Below are 22,615 nucleotides of genomic sequence, written 5' to 3'. Positions count from 1 at the left end.
ATCAGTGCCTAAGTCAGACTAAAGGACCTATTATCACTGGTGTGTTCTTGTGGACAGCAAAAAATAAATCAGAATATAAATCAAATTACGAGCATATGGTTGATTTATACAAAGTTCAATCACCTACAATCTCTATGTCCTGTAATATTTAATGTATTTTAAATAAAGTATCCTTTTCACATTCTAAACAGCGGGACTCCCTTTTTATTTGAGAACCTTCTGAGTTATCCTGGGTCTCATATCCATCCTGTTTATTTGTGCATTTTCTTAATCCTGGTCTACACAGAGCTAATAAAGCATCTAGATGGGACCTAAATGTGAAATGGTTTTTTGGACTGATATCCCAGGACCAGACCCCATCAGCAATAGGAATCTTGGATTCAAGGCCTTCCCCTGTGAATCTGTCACAAAGGGAATATTTTCAATACTTGTAGGACTTTAACTCAAGGCGACAATTGTTGATGTGCTATTGGAGGCCAGGCTGGAGAAGGGAGAGAAGGCTCTGGGATATACAGGAGACGTGTTCTAAAGACCTAACCTTAAGTATCATTTTTAAAAAGGTGTAGGGGCGCCTGGGTGGCTCAGTCGGTTAAGCATCCGACTCTTGGTTTCGGCTCAGGTCATGATCCCACGGTTCATGAGTTCAAGCCCTGTGTTGGGCTCTGCACTGACAACACTGAGCCTGCTAGGGATTCTCTCTCCTCTCTGCCCACCCCCTACTCATGCTCACACACGCTCTCGCTCTCTCGCTCTCTCTCTCTCCCTCTCTCTCTCTCTCAAAACAAATAAACTTGAAAAATATAGTACTTTAAAAAATAAATAAAATGGCTTAAAAATGAGGTGAACACATAAGGCAGAAATATCAGAGCTAGAGGAATCAACATTTGCAATTTCTAAACGCACGGAATTTCAGAAGAAAATGATGACACAGCCTCTGACGTGGGACATGCGGCTTACCAGAGAACTGGCCATGGCTTCTTTCACCTCATCCTCTAGATTCCTTTCTCAGAAGGTATTTGTGGAGAAATCACCGCTACATCAGGAGAAAATGCCTTCAAAGCCACCAGCTGACTCTCTTCACGTGTAAAGCGCTCGCCTGCAGGCAGGACTTGGAAATGCAGAAAACGCCCAACTTCCTAGTCCTTTGTGTCCTGAGCTCTCAGAAACTGTGAGCTTTTACTTGGAGGCCGATCCCTGCCTTTTCCTTCTCTACTTTCGGGGGCGACCTGTCCCACAGATGCTCACAAACTCAACTAAAGCGTAGGAAGACTGTGCTGCCTGGACCTGATCCTCCCAGACTCGTGTAGAGGAGACCCTGTTACCTCTCCTTGAGCCAAAGCTTGCCCTCAACTCTCCTAAATTCATGGGAATCCTTCCTGCTTAACCCTGGCCTCACTTAGAATCACCTGGAGCAGTTGTAATTAAAACAACACTGTTGTTTCCCCCCACACCAACTGACGGGGGAGGGCACCAACAACGATGGTGTTTGAAACTCCACACGTGAACCTATTGGGAAGCATTTGGGGAAGTGACCAGACGGAAAACTAACCATGGCTATGATTGTTGTCCAAATTTTTTTTTTAATTCTTATTAACATTTATTTATTTTTTGAGAGTCAGAGAGAGACTGAGCACGAGCAGGGGAGGTGCAGAGGGAGGGAGACACAGAATCGGAAGCAGGCTCCAGGCCTGTGCTGTCAGCACAGGGCCCGATGAGGGCTCAAACCCAAACCCACGAACCATGAGATCATGACCCGAGGTGAAGTCAGTCGTCAAACGGACTGAGCCACCCAGGCGTCCCGATTGTTGTCCAACTTTAAATTCATGCCTTCTCCACTGATCAGAGTTTTCTGGCGATTTACACATTCCCCCCTCTTCTACGCAGAGGGAGCCTTCCAAATGGAGATTTCTTTTATAAATGTAAATGTCTCTTTCAAAGGAAACTTCTGTGTTTCAGAGATTTCCCTTTGTCTGCTGTTTCTTTAAAATAACAAGCCTAGGGGCACCTGGATGGTTCAGTCAGTTAAGTGTCCGTCTTCGGTTCAGGTCATGATCTCTCAGTCCGTGAGTTCGAACCCCGTGTCGGGCTCTGTGCTGACCGCTCAGAGTCTGGAGACTGTTTCAGATTCTGTGTCTCCCTCTCTCTCTGCCCCTCCCATGCTCATGCTCTCTCTCTGTCTCTCAATAATAAACAAATGTTAAAAAACAATTTAAAAATAAATAAAATAACCAGCCTAAACTAACCCATGTTTTGGGGTGGCAAAATGCTTTCCTTCAGTAGGTAAATGCCTATTTTCATAAGTAACTGCCAAACAGTTCTCGAAAGTAAATGTAACTTTTACACTCCTATCTGCAATACATGAGAATTCTAACTCCTCTATATTTTCATGGAAAGTGGTATTATCCTTTTGTCTTAATTTTAGCCATTCTAGAAAATATTAGGTGGTTTCTCACTATAAAATATGAAGCGGCCTTGCTATATTTGTCCTGGTGACTGAGAAGACTGTAGAAGAAACGTTTTGTTTTTGCATCTAGATTCCTTGGCTGATCTAATAATCAAACTGACATAAGACAGATTTGATAAAATTTGGAAGTGAGGTTCATGAGCAAATTGCTAAGAAAAAATTCTTGAGACGTTTTTGGTGCAAAAAACGTGATTTTGTTAAAGCACAGGTACAGGAGCTGTGGGCAGAAAGAGCTGCACTGGGCTTGTGAGAAGTGACTGATTATATAACTTCTAAGTTTGTGGAGGAAGCGGGGTTAGAGATGATGTAAATTCCTAAGGAATTTTGAAGCAAGGCTTTCCAGACCTTGACGGGCTAGCTGTTGTTAAGAGAAGGTTACTTTTAAGTCTTTGATATGATATAAACATAAAGGCAGCCATGAGTTCCTTGGGGAAGAGTCATGCTCAGCTGTCTCAGGTGTCCATCAGTAAGTAGGCTGCAAGCTGTAAGGAGATTTAAGCTACATTTCTCTTTGCCTTTGTTTCCCACACCTGATTAACGGGACAAAAATTTAATTTCTTAATTACAGGAATCCTAAAGATATGAGGCTTAAAAACAGGCGATTCATGCTTATATGCCATGCTGACTTAACAAGAAGGGGGTAGGGATTTACAGTTTCAAAAAGGGGGTAAGTAGGGGTGCCTGGGTGGCTCAGTTGGTTGAGCATCTGACTTCAGCTCAGGTCATGATGTTGTAGTTTGTGGGTTCGAGCCCTGCATCGGGTTCCACACTGTCAGCACAGAGTCCACTTCAGACCCTCTGTTCCCCTCTCTTCTGCCCCTCCCCTGCTCGTGCTTCTGTGCGTGCTCTCTCTCCTTCTCTCTCAAAAATAAACATTAAAAAAAAAAAAACCCTCTTTGGGGAAATACATGATTCTAGGTCTGGGACAGACCTGAGAGTCTGGAAGCATCTTATACGGGTATAAAAATGGAAACTTCCCAACCCCCCCCCCCCCACAAAAAAATTGGAACATATCAAAGCCACATGAAAGAAAACCTTTAAGGACTCCTGATGCCCAAAGCTGGAATAATTTGAGCGATAAAATAAATACCATCATACTGGATTATAATACCTACTGTAAGTTAACATACATGAGTTCATGCTGACATGAATAATTGAATAAACAAATAAATGAGGAAGGGACAAATCTTCCTGGCAGAAAAATGCTAAAGAGAATATACATATATTTTCACACACACACAGATATATACATATACGTATACATGTATATGCCTCCTTTCAGGAGAAAGGCATTAATTTAACTCCCCTTGGTTTTGTTTTGGGATGAACTTAGTGACTTCTAAACAAGTATGGAAATGGGAACACAGTAATTTCATGAAGATACCTGGCAAGCATCAGCTGAACCAAGGGATCATGGTTAACAGCACCAGTGATACTTCAAGATTATTTCCTGAATCTCTGATATGATATGACAGGAGATTGGGATATTCTTCTAAAAATCTATGAACATATTCTAATCATTAAAAAATAATCAGACAAACTCAACTTCAGTGACATGCAAAAATAACACCTGACCAGACTTCCCCTAACTCACTAAAACCATGAAAAACTAGGAAGGGTTAAAATACTGACACAGCACAAGGGACACTGAGGAGATATGATGACTAAAGAAAATGTGGTATTCTGAAATGGATCCTGGAACATGAAAATATATTGTTACAACTGGTGAAATGCAAATAAAGCGTGAAGTAAATTAACAGTGCTGCGCCAATGCTGGTCCTCAGTTTTGTCAACGGTGTCATGGGGGTGCCTGGCTGGCTCAGTCAGTAAAGCATGGGACTCTTGATCTCAGGGTCATGAGTTTGAGCCCCACATTGGGGGTAGGGATTATATAAACAAACAAATAGATAGAAGTATCTTAGTAATGTACAACATTAATATGTGGATACACTCAGTGAGAAGGTATATAGGAAGTTTCTGTATTATCTTTGCTACTTATCTGCACATATAAATTTATTCCAAAATAAAAATTTACATTAGAAATTGTAACTGCTTGTAATTTAATTATAGAGAATTACATTACATTATTGGCATGTTTAAGTTAATATCCTTTTGTTGTTGCTGTTATTCTGAAGTTATCCAGTGTGCTTCCTTGGTGATTTCAAAAGCAATATAACTCTTCATTAAACAAAAACAGTTTCGTATCTTTTGCCCCCAAACTGTTACTACAGGTGACCCTTGAACAACATGGGTATTTGGGCTGTCAACCCGCTGTGCAGTTGAAAATGCATGTATAACTTTTTTTTTTTTTTTGAGAGAGAGGGAGAGAGAAAGAGAATGCATGAATGGGGGAGGGGCAGAGGGAGAAAGAGAATCTTAATCAGGCTCCATGGCCAGCATGTAGCGCCATGCGAGGCTTGATCTTGTGACTGAGAGATAACGACCTGAGCCAAAATCGAGTCAGACCCTCAACCAACTGGGCTACCCAGTGCCCCATAACTTTTGATTCTCCCAAAACTCAACTAATGTTGACAAGAAGCCTTACCAAAACCATAAGTCTATTAACACCTATTTTGTATGTTATATGTATTATGTACTGTTTTACATCTTCATACATATTATATAATTTATTCTTACAATAAACCTAGAAAAAATGTTACTAAGAAAACCATAAGAAAAATACATTTGCAGTACTGTACTATAAAAAATCTACACATAAGTAGACCTATGCAGTTCAAAAACCATGGTTCAAGGGTCAACTGAATACAATATTATAAATTGATTTATAAGTTTGTGCTAATTTATCATTTTCATGTAAATATTATATAGATATATATTACCTGTCAATGACCATTCAAGGGTCTTAATAAAATGCTGAATAATTTTCTATTGGGTTTATATACTAAAGGTCCACATTTGGAGAGCAACATAAATAATTCTATCACATTTGTTTCTCAATGAGACCAACTACAAAAATTATGTATAATCTAGGTTTCATTCTAATTTATGGTATATGAAATTCAAGTAAGTGATAAAATATTTTACGGTAGAAAGTAATCATCACTAGAGTTATATATAAATTTTATATATATATTTTTTAAAATATTATATATATTTTTTAGAAAAAATTAGCTGAAAATAATAAGTGATTTGGGAATAAGATATAAGACAATAATGCAACATGGAAATTCAAGGCATTACATTTTGTTCACTCAATAAATTGAAATGAGAGAAATACAGGATGAACCTTAAAATAACATTAGATTTTTTTTTGAGAGGAAGTATGCAGAGGGAGAGGGAGCAAGAATCCTAAGCAAACATATTTGAGCCCAAAAAACGCTGAAACCCTTAATTTTTCTATCTGAACCTCTCAAGTGGGATGTTAACTTTTCCAAATGTCTTCTCTAACTTCACAAGAGAAAACTGTCTCCCTATGAACAACAGATTACAGATATTTTCAAGAGAGACTTAATTATACTTCAGCAATTTCCACTCAATCACATTGGGTGCACAGAGGTAGATGATTCAGTGAGCTCCTTCCAACTCCCTATTACATGCACAGAAGTGCTGTGAAGCAACTATACTAATCATGCAAATTTCTCTGTGATTTCTGTAGAGCAGATTGAATAGCAAATTAATTTATGAGTCATAGTCTTAAAGATCATAAAAGTTAGACTTTATTACTGCTTGGAACAAATTCCAACAATCATCATCAGAGTTTTTATGAAAATATATGCATGCAAATACACACTTTCACACGTATAAACACGCATACATGTTGTTATGCATACATATATGGATACACACACATACACATATGTACACGACACACAGAATTCAGTATGTTAGAAATGTTCTCTGTAGAAAGTAAACAAAAGATGAAGTTTAAAAATCTAAACATATTAGAAAAAAGCATTATATATTTATAAATAAATTATAATGAAGATATGAAATGTAATAAAACTGTACAAAACACTTACATATTGAATACCTTAAATAATATTGATTGATACCATAAAAGAAACTGATTTTATTAATCAAAATGAGATAGTACATTCTAATGAGGTTGTTTGTTTTTTTGTTTAAGTAAACTCTATGCCCAAAATGGGGTTTGACCCGTGTAGAATAAATTCTAAACTGAATAATATTGATGGAAGAAACAGGGATATCTATCAAAGAGCCCCCCCCCCCCCCAACAAACACACACAAACGTACCCTGATGACATGGCTTAACAGTGAGGAGGTTATGTTCATAGGTAAACCAATACTATTTAAGCCGTTCAAAAGTAAAGAAGGATGCCTGAGTGACTCAGGAGGCTGAACATCAGACTCTTGATTTCGGCTCAAGTCATGATCTCAGAAGGTGAGATCGAATCCTGTGTCAGGCTCCACACTGGGCATAAAGCCTGATTGGGATTCTCTCTCTCCCTCTCAAAATAATAAACATCTAAATATATACATATTTAAAAAAAAAGAAAACATATATAAGATGAACATGAGTATCTTGTACTGACAGAAAGTAAGAAAGTTAAAAAGTATATACATATCCGAGTATGTCAAATGGCCAAAGCTGGAACAATCTGAATAAGACAATAAATGTCAGTTTTGAATTATAATGCAAAATACTAGAAACTATATGTGAGGGGCACCTGAGTGGCTCAGTCGGTTGAGCGTCCGGCTGCAGCTCAGGTCATGATCTCACGGTTGTGAGTTCGAGCTCCACGTCAGGCTCTGTGCTGGAGCCTGGAGCCTGCTTGGGATTCTGTGTCTCTTTCTCTCTCTGCCCCTCCCCTGCTCACACTCTGTCTCTCTCAAAAATGAAGAAACATTAAAAAAAAAATGTGAAATTATACTGATATAAATAACAGTACAATCAATAACTTCCAAATGCTACTACTCTAGCTGCTCCAAGTTTGATGAAAGACTCCTCCTTAAAATTGCTTCATAAAATCGGAAATGTAGGAGATGACCCTAAATCCATTTCTTGTTAATAGAGCCAACTGGCATCAAGACTTAGAACAAACTACCTTCTAAAAAAAAATTTTTTTTTAATGTTTATTTATTTTTGTGAGAGAGAGACAGAGTATGAGTGGGGAAGGGGCTGAGAGAGAGGGAGACACAGAATCTGAAGCAGGCTCCAGGCTCTGAGCTGTTAGCACAGAGCCCGATGTGGGGCTCGAAGCCACGAATGGTGAGATCATGACCTGAGCTGAAGTCAGAGGCTTAACTGACTGAGCCACGCAGGCACCCCAGAACAACCTACCTTCTAAAGACTCCCCACATACATTTAACTTGATGAAACGAAACGTCTGTTTGCTTCCTACCTGCACACTTTCTAAGTATCAGCTGACATGTCTTCTTGCTTGTTTTCCTTTGTCTTCTGCAATTCATTGTTCTAATGTTTACCTGAAAGTATTTTACATGCTCATCTTTCTCCAGAAGTATTTTCATATTTCAGTTGTTACTGAAACAGATGCTCTTCCTGTCTTTTTCACAACTCAATCTACAAGGAGACTGGCTTGTAATTGTGTGTAGGATTCTACTGGGAATGAGTATATCAATGACCAAACATGGTAAAAAACATACAATTTATATGTTTCTGGTGAGATGGGGTAGTTGTGTATTTCTTCTAGTACATGTACAGAAGAGTCTAGATACACAGGGGTTACAACTTAAGAGAATAAAGGGGCTGACAGTTGGGAAACAGATATTGATTAAGGCAGAGGTGTCCACCAGCCACCAAGTGGTCTTGCCAAAACAAGAAAAACAAATGTAAATGATGGAAGAGAGGGTATAAAAAGATACAAAGGTGCTTACCAGGACAAGGATGGTTTGAGTGGCTCTGGTCTCAGGGGAGAATCTAGATGACAGGTTGTTCCTATGAATGTGTTGGACCCTCTGCTTGTGTGTGTAAAGGATGAAAACCATGGAGCCGCTGGCCCAGCACATGAGCCCCAAACACAAAACATCAGGGATAGATGTGACAGTTGCACATAGGAAGTCTGTACCTTTGTCATGAAGTGTAGCTGAACAGTACTTAAAGTCTATAGTTGTGATGTTTTCATTACTCCATTTTTTAATCACATACATAGGTACTATGATATTTACCAACATGTGCAGAATCCAGCACAAAATGGTGGAGGGGCCAATGTACTTCAGGGCTTTTGCTTTCATCTCTGCCCACCTGGAACTCCTGGGACTGATGGTGATGGCCTGGAAGATACTCAAGAGGCAGGTAGTACCAATGGACACACCCCTGGCCACTCTGTGCATATAGAAAACAACTTTGCATCCAAAGTCATTGAGAAAATATCTCAACCCAAAAGCTGCCATGGTCTCCGGGATTCCTCTCGAGAGAATGACCAAAGAGTTGGCTACAGTCAAGTGCCTGAAAATCACATCTGTGGATCTTGACCTACCTCCATTGAAGCAAAGGGACATATAATGATATAAGAGTGAGAAATTCCCCAGGATTCCAATGGTAATCTGGACCAGGAAGATTACTGCAATTTTCAAATCCACAGACGTCATTCAGTTATTTTCCAGGGCTCAATATTCACTTTCGCAAAGAAGAGGATTCTGTGTGGAGACACTGGGAATGGGCTACAATTTTCAAGAAAAATTAAATCCCAAAATCTCTACTTACTCTTACTTTTCCCTGATAACTTATTCCTAATATATATTCTTCTTTTGTTAAGAGATTTTTCCAAGTTTGATGTATTTCCTTATACAGCACTTGCAATGTATGGGTCTCTGTTATTAATGCTTTATTTATAACATTTAATATTTACAACTCTCCAAGTTAGTACCTAACATTATCTTCCTTTTACAGATGAGGAGAATTTATAGTGTTTTTGTTGTTGTTAACTCCCAACGTGGGGCTCGAACTCACGACCCAGAGATCAAGAGTTGGTCATAAGCTCTACTGACTGAGCCAGCCAGGTGCCCCCAGATAAGGAGAATTTAGCTGAAAAGAGGTTAAATGACTCAACTAAATGTTAGTAGTAGAGCCATGGTTTGAACCTGAGTAGCCGGGTTGCAGTGACATTGGCCGTTGGCATCGTACTACTTTCTCAGATCTTGTATTCTTTAAATAATCCAAAGATACTTACACATTGTCATATTTGAAACTTGCTGTATTTTACGTTTAATTGTGCTAATTAATTATTTTTTAGTATTTAGGCTATTGACTAGCACCACTAGCAAGACCATCGAAGGTCTTACAATGCAGATGCACTAAATAATTCTCCAGCATCAAATTGACTGTAGAATATAGGTCAGTGGCGCCTGGGTGGTTCAATCACTTAAGGGTCCAACTTTGGCTCAGGTCATGATCCTGAAGTTCCTGAGTTCGAGCCCTGCATCGGGCTCTGTGCTGACAGCTCGGAGCCTGAAGCCTGCTTCAGATTCTGTGTCTCCCTCTCTCTCTGCTTCTCTTCCACTTGTGCTCTGTTCCCTCCCTCACCCCCAAATAAATAAACATTAAAAAACAATTTAGCTAAAAAAAAAAAATTAGAATATGGGTTAATATGGGGATAGCAAAGTAATGAATCATATCATTTATTTTTTCCAGTGAGATCTACCATATAAATTCTGGCATACTATGGGTTTTTTTTTTTTCTCCTAAGCAGTTGAATTTGAAATTTAAGTAACTACTGAAATATGTTTAGGGTAAAAACTCAATTTGGGCGCCTGGGTGGCGCAGTCGGTTAAGCGTCCGACTTCAGCCAGGTCACGATCTCGCGGTCCGTGAGTTCGAGCCCCGCGTCAGGCTCTGGGCTGATGGCTCGGAGCCTGGAGCCTGTTTCCGATTCTGTGTCTCCCTCTCTCTCTGCCCCTCCCCCGTTCATGCTCTGTCTCTCTCTGTCCCAAAAAAAAAAAAAAAAAGTTGAAAAAAAAACTCAATTAGTCTTTATTTCATGTAAAAATATAAAACATATAAAAATATAAAACAAGTCCTATGCAAGATGGAATTTGAGACATGAAATCTTATGCGCTGAAAAAATTCAAATAGGAGAACACAGGGGTGAGTCTGAAAATGACACATTAGAGTATTACAAGCTAGAGAAAATATCAGAAGGCACATTTGCGATTGAAAAATGCCAAGTCCTTAGTTTACTCTGCCATCTAAACCCTCAAGTTAACTTTTCCTTGAAGGCTGCTTCACTAACTTCATGAGGAAAACTGTCCCACCTAGATCAACAGACTATGGGTATTTTCAAAAGAGAGGTAATTAACACCTCCATTAAACACACCAAACCTAAGTAACAGAAAAATCACACGCCAGCAAGTGTCACTTGACCACACTGTTCGTACAGGGAGGAATGGTTCAATGAGCTCCGTCAAACTCATTATCACATCCACACAACTCTTACTGAAATAACAATGCTAATCTTGGAAATCATTCCATGATTTCTATAGAGCAGATTAACTTCTGAATTATAGTCTTAAGGATCATAAAAACCAGAATCCACTAATGCTCAGAATGAAGCCCAACCATCATCATCAGTGAAGATCACAGTAAGATAAACATTAGGAACAACTGGAGATTGATATAGGGTCTCAGACCTCTGGTTCCTCTCCCCAAGTTCAGCCTGTGCCTCAGAAATTATTATTTCTTCCTGTATGGGACTGTTTCTGTGTCACTTTCTACCCTCAGAAGAATCCCTTCCCCAGACAGGAGCATTTCCCCGGACTGTGATATGCCTCATCTCCAAACATAATCTGTGTCTCAGGCTGAAACAGAAAAATACTCACGTATCTCTTTCCTGCTGCTGGGACAGTGAGCTCAGTGTGACAGTCATGACACCCTTTGCTCATGTGGGAGGGAGGCAGCCAGACCCTATGATAAGAGTCTGTGATTCTGTGATCTCAACTCTCCACAGAACTACAATTATCACTTTGCGCGCAGTTCCAATGACGCTGTACAATGTGGCAGCTAAAATTAATCTTAAAAAAAAAAAAAAATCCTTCCAGTTCCCAATTCCCAGAAACAATCAGAGTTTCTAGTTAGCCTCTCCAAAGAGACAGACTGAATGTTTTGGAGGAGTGTTTTCCTTTTCCATAATAGCTGGGGATAGACAGAGTCTCACTTGGTAGAAATAGAAAAACGTTGAGATCTGGCCCAGGAGAGAACAGCAGTGAAGCACAAGTATTTAATCAGACCCTGCACTTCCTGGAGAATGTCACCGTCCTTAAAATATAATTGTCTGTTTACGCTCAGGCTCCTAAGCTGAAAAATAAGGCACGTTCTGAGCAGGGACAAGTAAGGATACAAAAGGCCCAGGGAGGATTTTTCAAGAAGAGCGAAAGGAAGGCTGTGATGCAACAAACATGTATCACAAATCATTAGATATGCTTTGTACAACTCGGTGCAGTTAACTGGAAAGTCCAGTTGACGTGGACATTTCTAGGAATGTGTACTTCATGGCACTGACCCCAGAAGAAGTACAAATTCTGAAGTGAACCCTGTGCACGGGCCAGTGCGGGGGGAAGGGGCGGAAACAGCAATATTTGTACAGGAAGTCTTTCACAAAGACAGCACCAGATGATAGTTTATCAGTGATACTCTATTATTCTTCACTATCAGATAGATCCATGTTACTTGGGCCGTTCACAAATGTTATGTTTCCTATACTTCAAAAGAATAATGCTTGCAAATAATTTCCCAATATCTTACAAAGATTGCCACCAATATTTAACAAATCTCACATACATAAGGGATCCCAAATTATTAAATATATTTCCAAATAGTGTCACCAATAAAAGATTACAGCATAGGGGCACCTGGCTGCTAAGTCTGTAAAGCATGTAATTCTTGAGTTGTGAGTTCAAGCCCCAACTTGGAGGGACAGTTTACTTAAAAAAAAAAAAGAAAGAAAGAAAGGAAGAAAGAAAAAGAAGTTAAGGAGAAAGACAGATGATCATGTTGGTAACTGCAAACCAAGATATTTGGCAGAATTTTATAGGTGACAATGATAAAAAAAGAAGTAATATTAGGATGTCCTTAAGTTGATAAATATCACTGATTTCTTCTTTTAAGTTTATTTATTCTGAGAGGCAGCGAACGAGCATGCATGAATGATGGAGGGGCAGGCAGACAGGGAGAGAGGGAGAATGCCAAGCAGACTGCATACTGTCAGCACAGAGCCTGATGCGAGGCTCAAACTCACCAACCGTGAGATCGTGACCTGAGCCGAGATCAAGGGTCAGATGCCTGACTAAGCCACCCAGGCACTCAGAGTATTATTGCACCTACTGCTTGTAGAAGACATAAATATACACCTGGGAAGCCTAAATAATTAATTTTTTATTTAAAAAAAGATAATCAGGGCACCTGGGTGGCTCAGTCGGTTAAGCGTCCAACTTTGGCTCAGGTCATGATCTCACAGTTCCTGAGTTCGAGCATCGCGTTGGGCTCTGTGCTCACAGCTCAGAGCCTGCAGCCTGCTTCGGATTCTGTGTCTCCCTCTCTCTCTGCCCCATCCCCATTCATGCTCTGTCTCTGTCTGTCTTAAAAGTAAATAAAACATTAAAAAAAAAAATCAATCCATCAATGAAAAAATATTAGGATAGAACATTAACATACATAACATATGGGTCTTCATATATGCAGACTGCATACAGAAGGGGATTGCGATTAATACAAGTATGAGATGAGATAGGAATAAATCTAACAAGAAATGTGAAAAGCCTATATGTGGAAAATTATCAAGCATTGATAACACACACACATTTGGAGAAATGGAAAAATGAACAAGATCAAGGCAGGTGGGGCTCAAAGGACAGAATACCAAACAGGAAGAGATCTGCATGTTGAAAGAACCCCAGAAATCTGCAGAGCGCTCCCAAATACTTGGCCGAGTCCTGACTGCACAAACATGTGAGGAAACAAGCTGATACCGCAGAAAAAAGCCACATGATAGGGTTGGAGGGAACAGTGTTTGGTGCTCACAGAGGGCCAGACATAGTACCCGTTCCAAACAGCTACACTGGAAAAACTCACAATTCACAGGGATCGAGTGGATTAAACAAGAAGGCCTTGTCTCAGGTGTGGAGAGATAATCACTCCCACACTGAGTTCAGGCTCCACCTGAGAGAAACTGCCTCTCCTGCCAGACCCGCGATGGTCACGTCCTGTCCCTCGTATCCCCAAGAGAGAGAGAAAAGGTTGTGGCACACTGGATGCTCTGAATCCTTCCTTTACTTGGAAGTTCAACTTAAGGGGTTTTCAGGGTTGTTTTTGCCCTCATTTTTGCCTCATGATCTCAAACTCGGATCAAACCATGATGAAGCTGTGAGTTGACTGTAATGAGCGAACTGATGAGTGAGGGAATTCATGAGGGTTTTATAAATGGGCCGAAGACAGCCCCTGTGGCTCCCTTTTTCCTTACTTCACCACAGGAAGGGCTAGGAATATTGGCCACTGGAACCAAACTCAAATTATTATACAGTCAGCTGCTTTACGTTTAGCCCAAACAAACATATCTCTACCCATTTAAAGCTACCTATTTGCTGAAAACCCTACCCAACGTGTGCCAAGCACAGGTAAGCAGACCCTGTAGCTACAACAGACTCCAGATGGGTGCAGCACGTGGGAGCTAAGTCAGCATCCTCAGTCACATGGGACTCTCTGTAATCTCCCCTTCTCCTGGGCGGGGTGGGACCGTTACCCATTTCCCTCTGGGAATTGGCCTCGTGACACTGTCTGTGGAAGGTCTCTTGCTAGCAGGGACCCTTTGCCTTTCATGCAACCCTGTTCAAGTACCACCCAATGAAGCTTGTTGTGTGTTCTGCCTTTCTTGATCGATCCCCAAATCCTGACTTACCACAATTACATGGCCTCCGATTTGTCTCAGTGATTTCCACCGCCTGTCTGTCCTCCATTCTGTCCCTCCTTCCACCTTTATCTCCTTTAATGAACTTTGTCTGCCACTCTTGTGACTCTTAGCCATTCCCAAGACCTTTGTGTGTCACCCCACATCTACCCGACACTGCTAGACTTCTCTGTTGGGCCCCATCTCCGTCCCGTGCCCTTCTGACCTCCATCCCTCCTTGCCACCTATACCCCTGAGAACTGCAAAACTCTAGAATGGCTCCTGACAGCACAAGGCCATGTCCCCCTCCTGTTAAAATGCCTGCATGAGAAAGCTCCAATGCTGTCAGGAGAAGTTTATGTTTATTCTAGCCCACAGCTGACGACAGGCCCCTGACTTCCCTTTCTTAGAGGGTTTACTAAAAAAGGGCTTACAAACGTGCATATGTATCTTTTACAATTCAGGAGTATCTTCCTCAAGGACTGGGAACCACTCCTGTAGAGTGTGATCATCAGGAAGGACAGGGTCACTCTCTGTGGGAGGACAGAATCTAATTTCAGTGACTGTCTGCAGACACACAGCAGGCCTAATCCCACTTACGATGACCAACCTTTGGTAATGCTCACTTCTCCAACTCCACTGAGCCCCTCCTTTTCCCTCTAAAACACCCAGTCACCTTGGCACAGACTGTAACGGAGCCCAGCTCTCCTACCGTCAGCAGTTACTGAAGAGAATCTGTGTTCACCACTTCTCTCTCCCCTCCAGGGACGCCGGTCAAACCTTCCTGCCTTCCACTGCCCCGTTCATCCTCATCTGAATTCCCAGCCATCGTGTTTCCTCAGCTTCCCCATGACCACCATGGCTGCTCTTTGCCCCCACTTGTGATCACCATCCTCCCCAGCTCCCTTCACGGCCTTGCTCCCATTCTGCCTCCAGTGCCCACCACCCCTCCAAACCCCAGCCCTCTACCTACACCCCATCTCTGCCCGTGATCCTCCTCCAGCTCTCCTTTCTTTAACTCCTCAGACATCAAGTCTCGTGTGCCTTTTACCCTTTGCTGCTCTTTACCGTTGCCTGCTATCTCGCTGCCCGCATATCCCTTTGTTCCATGGTGCCAAAACCCCCAATGCCACGGCATCCCATAGTTCCTGCACTGTCAACTTCCTTGCACATTGTATCACCACCAATACCCTCTAATCCCTCTGCAACATTAACGAAATCCTGCCTTTGACCCTCTGTCTTCTTTCCCGTTTCACATTCCCACATCTCCAGGCTCTCTGTACCCCCACGTTCTCCCAATTCCATGCTCTCCCTGGGCTTTCATTCCTACCCTGCTCTATCACACAACTGTGCACTGTCACCGCCTCCAGCACTCGATTTTCTTACATGCTTTAAACTAAGGGAGTGATGCTCAGATCCCTTGTTGTATTTTGGACACTGTAGTATCATCCCCATGAGATGGTACAGAGTTGAAAATATAAAGGGTGGATTGAGGGGAACCTGGGTGGCTCAGTCAGGTTAAGCATCCAACTTCAGCTCAGGTCATGATCTCACAGTCCATGGGTTCAAGCCCCGCATCAAGCTCTGTGCTGACAGTATGAAGCCTGCTTGGGACTGTCTCCCCTGCTCTCAAAAATAAACAAACATTGGAAAAAAAAAAGGTGGAGTGACACAAGTGGTCTAGAAATACAACTATTTCATTTATACACGAACACAATGTCAAGACACACATGCATAGGTTTACCATCTGAGTTTGATTTCTTGAATGAAAATGAGACCTTGTGAATTTTGTGAAAGTGCATAACACTGTGTATTATGTGAGTGTGTACTTCTGTAGAGTCAGTCGGTCTGTAGAGGAGTGTGTTCGTGGTGGGATGTATGTGCATAAATATGTGAGTATATGTGGCTGTGTATTTGGCTGAGTGTGAATGCACGTGTGTGCTTGCATCTGTATGTAAGTGTGTCACTGTGTGTGTGCTGGGGTGTGTGGGTAGGTGTATTGGGGGCTGTCCATACAGTTCTAATATCTGAGTTCAACATTGAGAGACACTGCATAATAAACCTGGATCAAAAGTGGGTTTGTATGACACAAAATTTTTATTCAAATTCATGTTTTATATTTCTTTTTTTTAATATAAAGTTCATTTATTTTGAGAAAGAAAGAGAGAGAGAGAGAGAGACATACATGAGTGGGGGATGGGCAGAGAGAGAGAGAGAGAATCCCAAGCAGACTCTGAGCTGTCAAAGCATAGCCCAACTTGGGGCTCAATCTCATAAACTGTGAGATTATGACTGGAGCCAAAATCATGAGTTGGTCACTTAACCAACTAAGGCACCCAGGCGCCCCTATATTTCTTGATTAATTACAAAGGTAATCAGGGTTCGCTACTAAAAATTCAGCAAAAAACAAGTACAGAGAACTGTGGCAACCACTCAGTGCTCCTGAACTGTGTAAGTAGCATTGGTTGATCCAGAATTTAGAGGAATGACCTTTTATTATTATTATTTTTAATGCTTTTTATTTTAATATTCATTCATTCACTTCAGAGAGAGAAGAGAGCACATGGGGGGGGAGAGAGGGAGTTCTCCCTCTCTGGCAGAGAGAGGGAGAGAGAGAGAGAGAGAGAGAAAGAGAGTGAGAGAATCTTAAGCAGGCTCCATGCTCACCATGGAGCCCAATGAGGGGCTCAATCCCACGACTGTGAGATCATGACCTGAGCTGAAATGAAGAGTTGGACGCTTAATCAACTGACCCACCCAGGCGCCCTAAGGAATGACCTTTTAAAGCATCAGATCCTGGTGCTATTACTAGTCCAGACCTCACGAACTTCTCTCTTTCTATGGTTATTGTTCTCCCATCCAAGTACTAACCAGACCTGACCCTGCTTAGCTGCTGAGATCAGACGAAATCGGGCGCATTCAGGGTGGTATGGCCACAGATTTTGTTTATTGTTCTTTTTTTTTTTTTTAATTTTTTTTTTAATGTTTTTATTTTATTTTTTGAGACAGAGAGAGACAGAGCATGAACGGGGGAGGGTCAGAGAGAGAGGGAGACACAGAATCTGAAGCAGGCTCCAGGCTCTGAGCTGTCAGCACAAAGCCCGATGTGGGGCTTGAACTCATGGACTGTGAGATCATGACCTGAGCCGAAGTTGGACGCTCAACTGGCAGAGCCACCCAGGCGCCCGTTTATTGTTCTTTTTAGACCTCCTATTACTCCTGCGAGTTGAGTATCAGTAAAGTATATTTTCCCACAAAACTTCCATATCATCTGTTGTTCCAAACTGTCAGTGAATGCTTGACATCGTGTTCTTCCTGTTACCAAAACTCTTTGAAAACCATTGGACTTTGTTCCAACTTCTTTGCTTACAACTTAAATTATGTTGTGGCTTTGGAGGTGTGAAGATTAAGAAAGGACTCACTTTTGGCTGGAAAAACTTCTCAGGGAAGCAGAGCATCTGGTGAGACACACACGCTTCACTGCCAGGCCCTCACAGGTCAGCCCTTAGCATTCTGTGCTCCCATGTGCGAGCCTTTCTGCTCCCCGAAATGTGGAAAAGAGCCTTTCCCAGACAGTTCAATGTCTCTTTGGAGCTGCTACCCGGAAACTTTTAATGTGTTTGAGTAATTAGCAACTGGGAAAAAGTTCTCCAGAAATGTTCTCAGTTCCCCAAGCGCATAATATCAATGTTGTTAACTGATGAAATGATAATTGCAGTTCTCAGGGGAGGTGGAGGTCACAGATTCACAATCCTTTATCTCAGGATCTGCCTCCGTCCCTCCTGTACACTTACTCACTAGCCATTAGGATCTTCACAGGAGCTCACTGTCCAGACCGATGGTGTGTGGCGAGTATTTTGTTTCAGGCTGAGAGTTATAGTCTGTAAGGGAAGCAAGCATATCAGAAGTCCGAGTTAGTGATCATATTGGAAATTGGGATTCTTTCAGGTTTGAATGGGATCCAGTGCAAAAACCCCACAGGAAGGAGAAATTATCCCTTAAGTGTGAATTGAATGAGCAAATAGAAACGGGGGTCCTAAAGTCTGCAGCACTCAACAGCTCCATAAGTGATTTAACGTAATCGCCACTGAGAATAATTGTTGATGTTTAATTCAAGTAACAATAAAATCTGATTTTTAGGGTGCTTAAGAACTGTAGTTATGAAGTCAATTGTTTTCAGCCTACCTTACAGGAACCATAGACAAATTCTTCAGAATTATTAAAGTGCCTTAGAATACTTCCATGCTTGCAATAAAGAGTAGGGTGAATCCACAGGAATCACCAATTCAATGAAAAACATTTTATCTGAAAGGAAATTGCTAGAATGCGAATGTTTTATCTAGCTTGCATGAGTAGAGAGCGCTTAATGAAGACAGTGATTGTGTTTCCCCTGAAAATACCCACTGTCTGTTGGTGTTCGTGAAACTGGTTTCTGCTTGAAGTTAAGGAAGCAGAATTTAAGCAAAAGGCAACTATATCTGCATGTCAGACAGAAGCTGTCAGACCCAGATCTACCTCGTGATCTTTTCTCTAATTTAAATTCATTCTAATACAGATCCAAAAATCTAAAAGTTACACTTAATGAAATACAGAAAACCCCATCCCTTACATCTTCTGTGTGTCTGATATTTTACAATCTTCCACAAATGTGGCCTCACTGCTAATAGTCTTACTTCTAAAGTGTTCACAGGCAGACAGTTATATAGCCTGAGGTCAGTGATGATTTAGGTGTTAATCCTGTATGGTTTTATACTGGATTAGCGTTCTACAACCCACAGTATAAGGCAAGACATGCTACTGTTCAGTGGTTTTCATACAGGTGCTAATGTACTTGTCTCCCTGGCATAAAGGCAAATGCGTTTTTCTCTTACCTCCTAATATGGAGCAACTCCTGAATTGATCAAGTCCAACCTGGTCACAGGCAGGCCTCCGCAGCCCCCTACTGCAGTCAGCGCATCTCCCCTGCCCTAACATCTCAAGCCTTCATTCATGACGTGTGTTGTCATCTAGAATAAGACATCTTCGCACAGAAACTGAAACTTGTTACGACCAAAATTGGAAACTAAACATACCAGTGATATAAAACAAAATGACAGGTATAAAAACAAAACTAAATCTTTCTCTAAATTATTCAAAGAAAACAGCTAACCTAACAGACTTGGTTAGTTTGGCGTGACTGCTAAGTGCCCTGTCTTTGCAACCAGCCCAGATGGGTTACATTCCCTATTTTCCCCTAAACAAGGTATGAATTTAAACAAATACGGTGTGTCTATATTGTTCTGATCTTTATAATGAAATCGTAGTGCACGTTTATAGATTTCCAAGAGTAAACTAAGCTACCATGTGTATGGACGTCACAGCAGTTTTTACACGCAGTAAGTGATTTTATTTTTTTTTAAGTTTATTTGTTTATTTTGAGAGTGAGAGCAAGCAGGGGAGGGGCAGAGGTGGAGGAAGAGAGAATCCCAAGCAGGCTCCACACTATCAGCACCAAGCCCAAGGTGGGGCTCAAACCCACAAATCATGAGACCGTGACTTGAGCTGAAATCCAGGTACCCAGGTACCCCTAAGTGATTTTAAAAGTTATATATTCAGGGCTCCTGGGTGGCCCAGCTCGTAAAGTGTCTGACTTCGGCTCAGGTCGTGATCTCGGGGTCTGTGAGTTCGAGCCCCGTATCGGGCTCTGTCCTGACAGTTCAGAGCCTGGAGCCTGCTTTGGATTCTGTGTCTCCCTCTCTCTCTCTCTGCAAATGCCCCTGCTCATTCTCTCTCTCTCTCAAAAAAAGATAAACATTAAAAAAAAAACTTATGTATTCAACACTTGAAAGCATGTGTAGAAAAAAACACAAAACACCTATAAATACTTCTAAAGGGGAACCAATGGTAACTGGAGAATACTGAATTGCAGTAGACAAGATAAATGTAGCCTGTGCACCATAATCCCAAGCAGGAAGGATCTTATTCTGGCTCTAAAGACATTATCAGTCACTGCAAGCTGGCAGAATGGCATCCATGGATGTGGCCACTGGAACAATCTTCTTATCACAGACAGTATTTGGAACTCTTGGAAATTTCTCTCTTCTTTACCATTATCTCTTCCTTTACTCCACTGAGCACAGGCTGAGGCCCACAGATTTGATTCTCAAGCACCTGATGATAGCCAACTCCTTAGCCCTGCTTTCTAAAGGAGTCCCACAGGGGTGCCTGGGTGGCTCAGTTGGTTAAGCGTCCGACTTCAGCCAGGTCACGATCTCGCGGTCCGTGAGTTCGAGCCCCGCGTCAGGCTCTGGGCTGATGGCTTGGAGCCTGGAACCTGTTTCCGATTCTGTGTCTCCCTCTCTCTCTGCCCCTCCCCTGTTCATGCTCTGTCTCTCTCTGTCCCAAAAATAAATAAAAAACGTTGAAAAAAAAATTTTTTTAAAGGAGTCCCGCAGACAATGACAGCTTTCGGTTTCAAAGATTTCCTCAACGAAGCCGGATGCAAACTGGTTTTCTATCTTCACAGAATTGGAAGGGCCATGTCCATGAGCAGCATCTGCCTCTTGAGTGTCTTTCAGGCCATCATGATCAGCCCCAGAGACTCCACACACGCAGAACTTAAACTGAAGGCTCCCAAGCACACTGGCTCCTTTGTTTTCTTGTGCTGGATTCTGGCAATGCTGGCAAATATCTCTTTTCCCGTAAATGTGACTGGCAAATGGAGCAACGCAAACATCACCATGAAAAAGGATTTGGGATACTGCTCTGGCGTGGGCAATAATAAACTCATGTTATCCGTACTGGCAGCGATGTTATCATTCCCTGATGTTTTATGTCTGGGGCTCATGATCTGGGCCAGCGGCTCCATGGTTTCCATCCTGCACAGGCACAAGCAGCGGGTCAGATACATTTGTGGCAACAAACTCTCTGCTAGATGCTCCCCCGAGTCCACTGCCACCCAAAGAATCCTTGTCCTTGTGAGCATCTTCGTGTCATTTTACACCCTGTCCTCCACCTTCCAACTCCGCATTGCTCTTATTAATAATCCCAGTTGGTTGCTGGTGAACATCTCTGCCTTCATCAATGGATGTTTCCCAACTGTCAGCCCCTATGTTCTCATAAACCACGGCTCCAGCCTGTCCAGGCTCTGCTTTGTCTGGCCAAGGAACAAAATCTCCTGATCTCATCAGAAGCGTATCAAGTTGTTTCTGCACAGCGTGTTTACTGTTTATTCACTCCTCTTCACAGTGTTGTGTGCACAGTGGTGATGCAGCCATATTACAAGAAATGTTGGACCACACTGAACTTATGCCCGATAACAAACCATAAATGCTAATTACTGTAAATGTAATACTATGTAATTATCACATAAGTCCTTACATAATTGTTGGTCATGTTTGTAGTGGAGTAGTTCAACGTCTAGAAATAATAAAATGTGGGTCCTGACACAACCTGGATATTAAGGGGGTGTCTTTGAGTATGTAACTTTCAATAGACAGAACGCATTTATCCAGAAATTAACCAAGCATGGAATGTCTGGTAAAGTTCCGTGAAAAAGGAACAATATGTGAGCTGGCCATTCAGGAAACTGAAAAAACAAAATGTTCTCTGAGAAAAACGAAACAGAACAGGGTGAAGTGGAAACAGAAATCGGGTTTAGGTATTAGGTGTATTTGGGCTCAAGTTATGAAGTTAGTACATTTCAAGCTTACAGTGATGGTGGTCATTTGGAAGACCACTGTATAGAGGGAGATAAGCATACATTCTTTCCTGTAGAAAGATCCAGATTAAACTGCAGTGGGAAAAAGCACACAGATATATGGCCAATTTTTAACAAGACATCAGGCGAGTGAGAGGCAAAAAGGCAAGATGTCTAGGATGCAGTGACATGGGTTTTGGCAACTGTACAGGATAGAGTTTTCTATGTAATGTGAAGATGACAAGTGTCATTTTGTTAAGAGTCCTGGAGGCCCTCATCTCACTTAGGAGGAAGTAAGCAGAGCTTTTCGCTATGACTGCAGGAGCTCAGGAACAGTCATTTAGAGGTAAAGTCAGGAATCCCATTTGTTTATATCCAGTGTGTGGCAGGATTTCCACAGGAGCAAATGGTTATTTCTCAAGTGCAGAAAAATTTATAATGTAGCTATCTCTGTATTTACTTTATGAAACCGTAGTAAAATATTAGATTCAGTAATTTGAAAAGACAATTAGTTTGATACAACATTGATATGTTGAACCTTGTGGCACCAAATAGAGAACACATTTTTAGATGACAAGAGACACTTAGAAATATTTACCACAGGGGCGCCTGGGTGGCTCAGTTGGATAAGCATCCGACTTCAGCTCAGGTCATAAT

General features: G+C 41.6%; 2 protein-coding genes across 2 annotated transcripts; one reads left to right on the top strand and one right to left on the bottom strand.

Moving 5' to 3' along the window:
- Nucleotides 1-8,045: 8,045 nt before the first annotated feature.
- On the bottom strand, nt 8,046-10,130 carry LOC106986841 (vomeronasal type-1 receptor 4). The gene has a single exon (XM_015085053.3). The coding sequence runs from the start codon at nt 8,993-8,995 to the stop codon at nt 8,054-8,056; it is 942 nt and encodes a 313-aa protein (XP_014940539.1). The 5' UTR covers nt 8,996-10,130; the 3' UTR covers nt 8,046-8,053.
- A 10,153-nt stretch (nt 10,131-20,283) lies between these two features.
- On the top strand, nt 20,284-21,511 carry LOC106986846 (vomeronasal type-1 receptor 4-like). Its single transcript, XM_015085056.3, has 2 exons — nt 20,284-20,488; nt 20,707-21,511. Exons 1-2 carry the CDS (start codon nt 20,284-20,286, stop codon nt 21,438-21,440), a joined length of 939 nt encoding a protein of 312 aa, XP_014940542.2. The 3' UTR covers nt 21,441-21,511.
- Nucleotides 21,512-22,615: the final 1,104 nt, after the last annotated feature.

This window comes from Acinonyx jubatus, chromosome E2 (assembly GCF_027475565.1).
Source record: "Acinonyx jubatus isolate Ajub_Pintada_27869175 chromosome E2, VMU_Ajub_asm_v1.0, whole genome shotgun sequence".
NCBI classification, from domain to species: Eukaryota; Metazoa; Chordata; class Mammalia; order Carnivora; family Felidae; genus Acinonyx; species Acinonyx jubatus.
The sequence above is the reverse complement of the archived record's forward strand: the minus strand, read 5'-3'. Positions and strand labels throughout refer to the sequence as shown.

Bases quoted from the DNA above. Each gene is read 5' to 3' on its own strand.
- LOC106986846 (XM_015085056.3), top strand. From the start codon at position 20,284: ATGGCATCCATGGATGTGGCCACTGGAACAATCTTCTTATCACAGACA. The intron at 20,489-20,706 runs GTGGCTCAGTTG...TTTTTAAAGGAG, and splicing joins AGTCCCACAGGGGTGCCTGG to TCCCGCAGACAATGACAGCT.
- LOC106986841 (XM_015085053.3), bottom strand. From the start codon at position 8,995: ATGACGTCTGTGGATTTGAAAATTGCAGTAATCTTCCTGGTCCAGATT.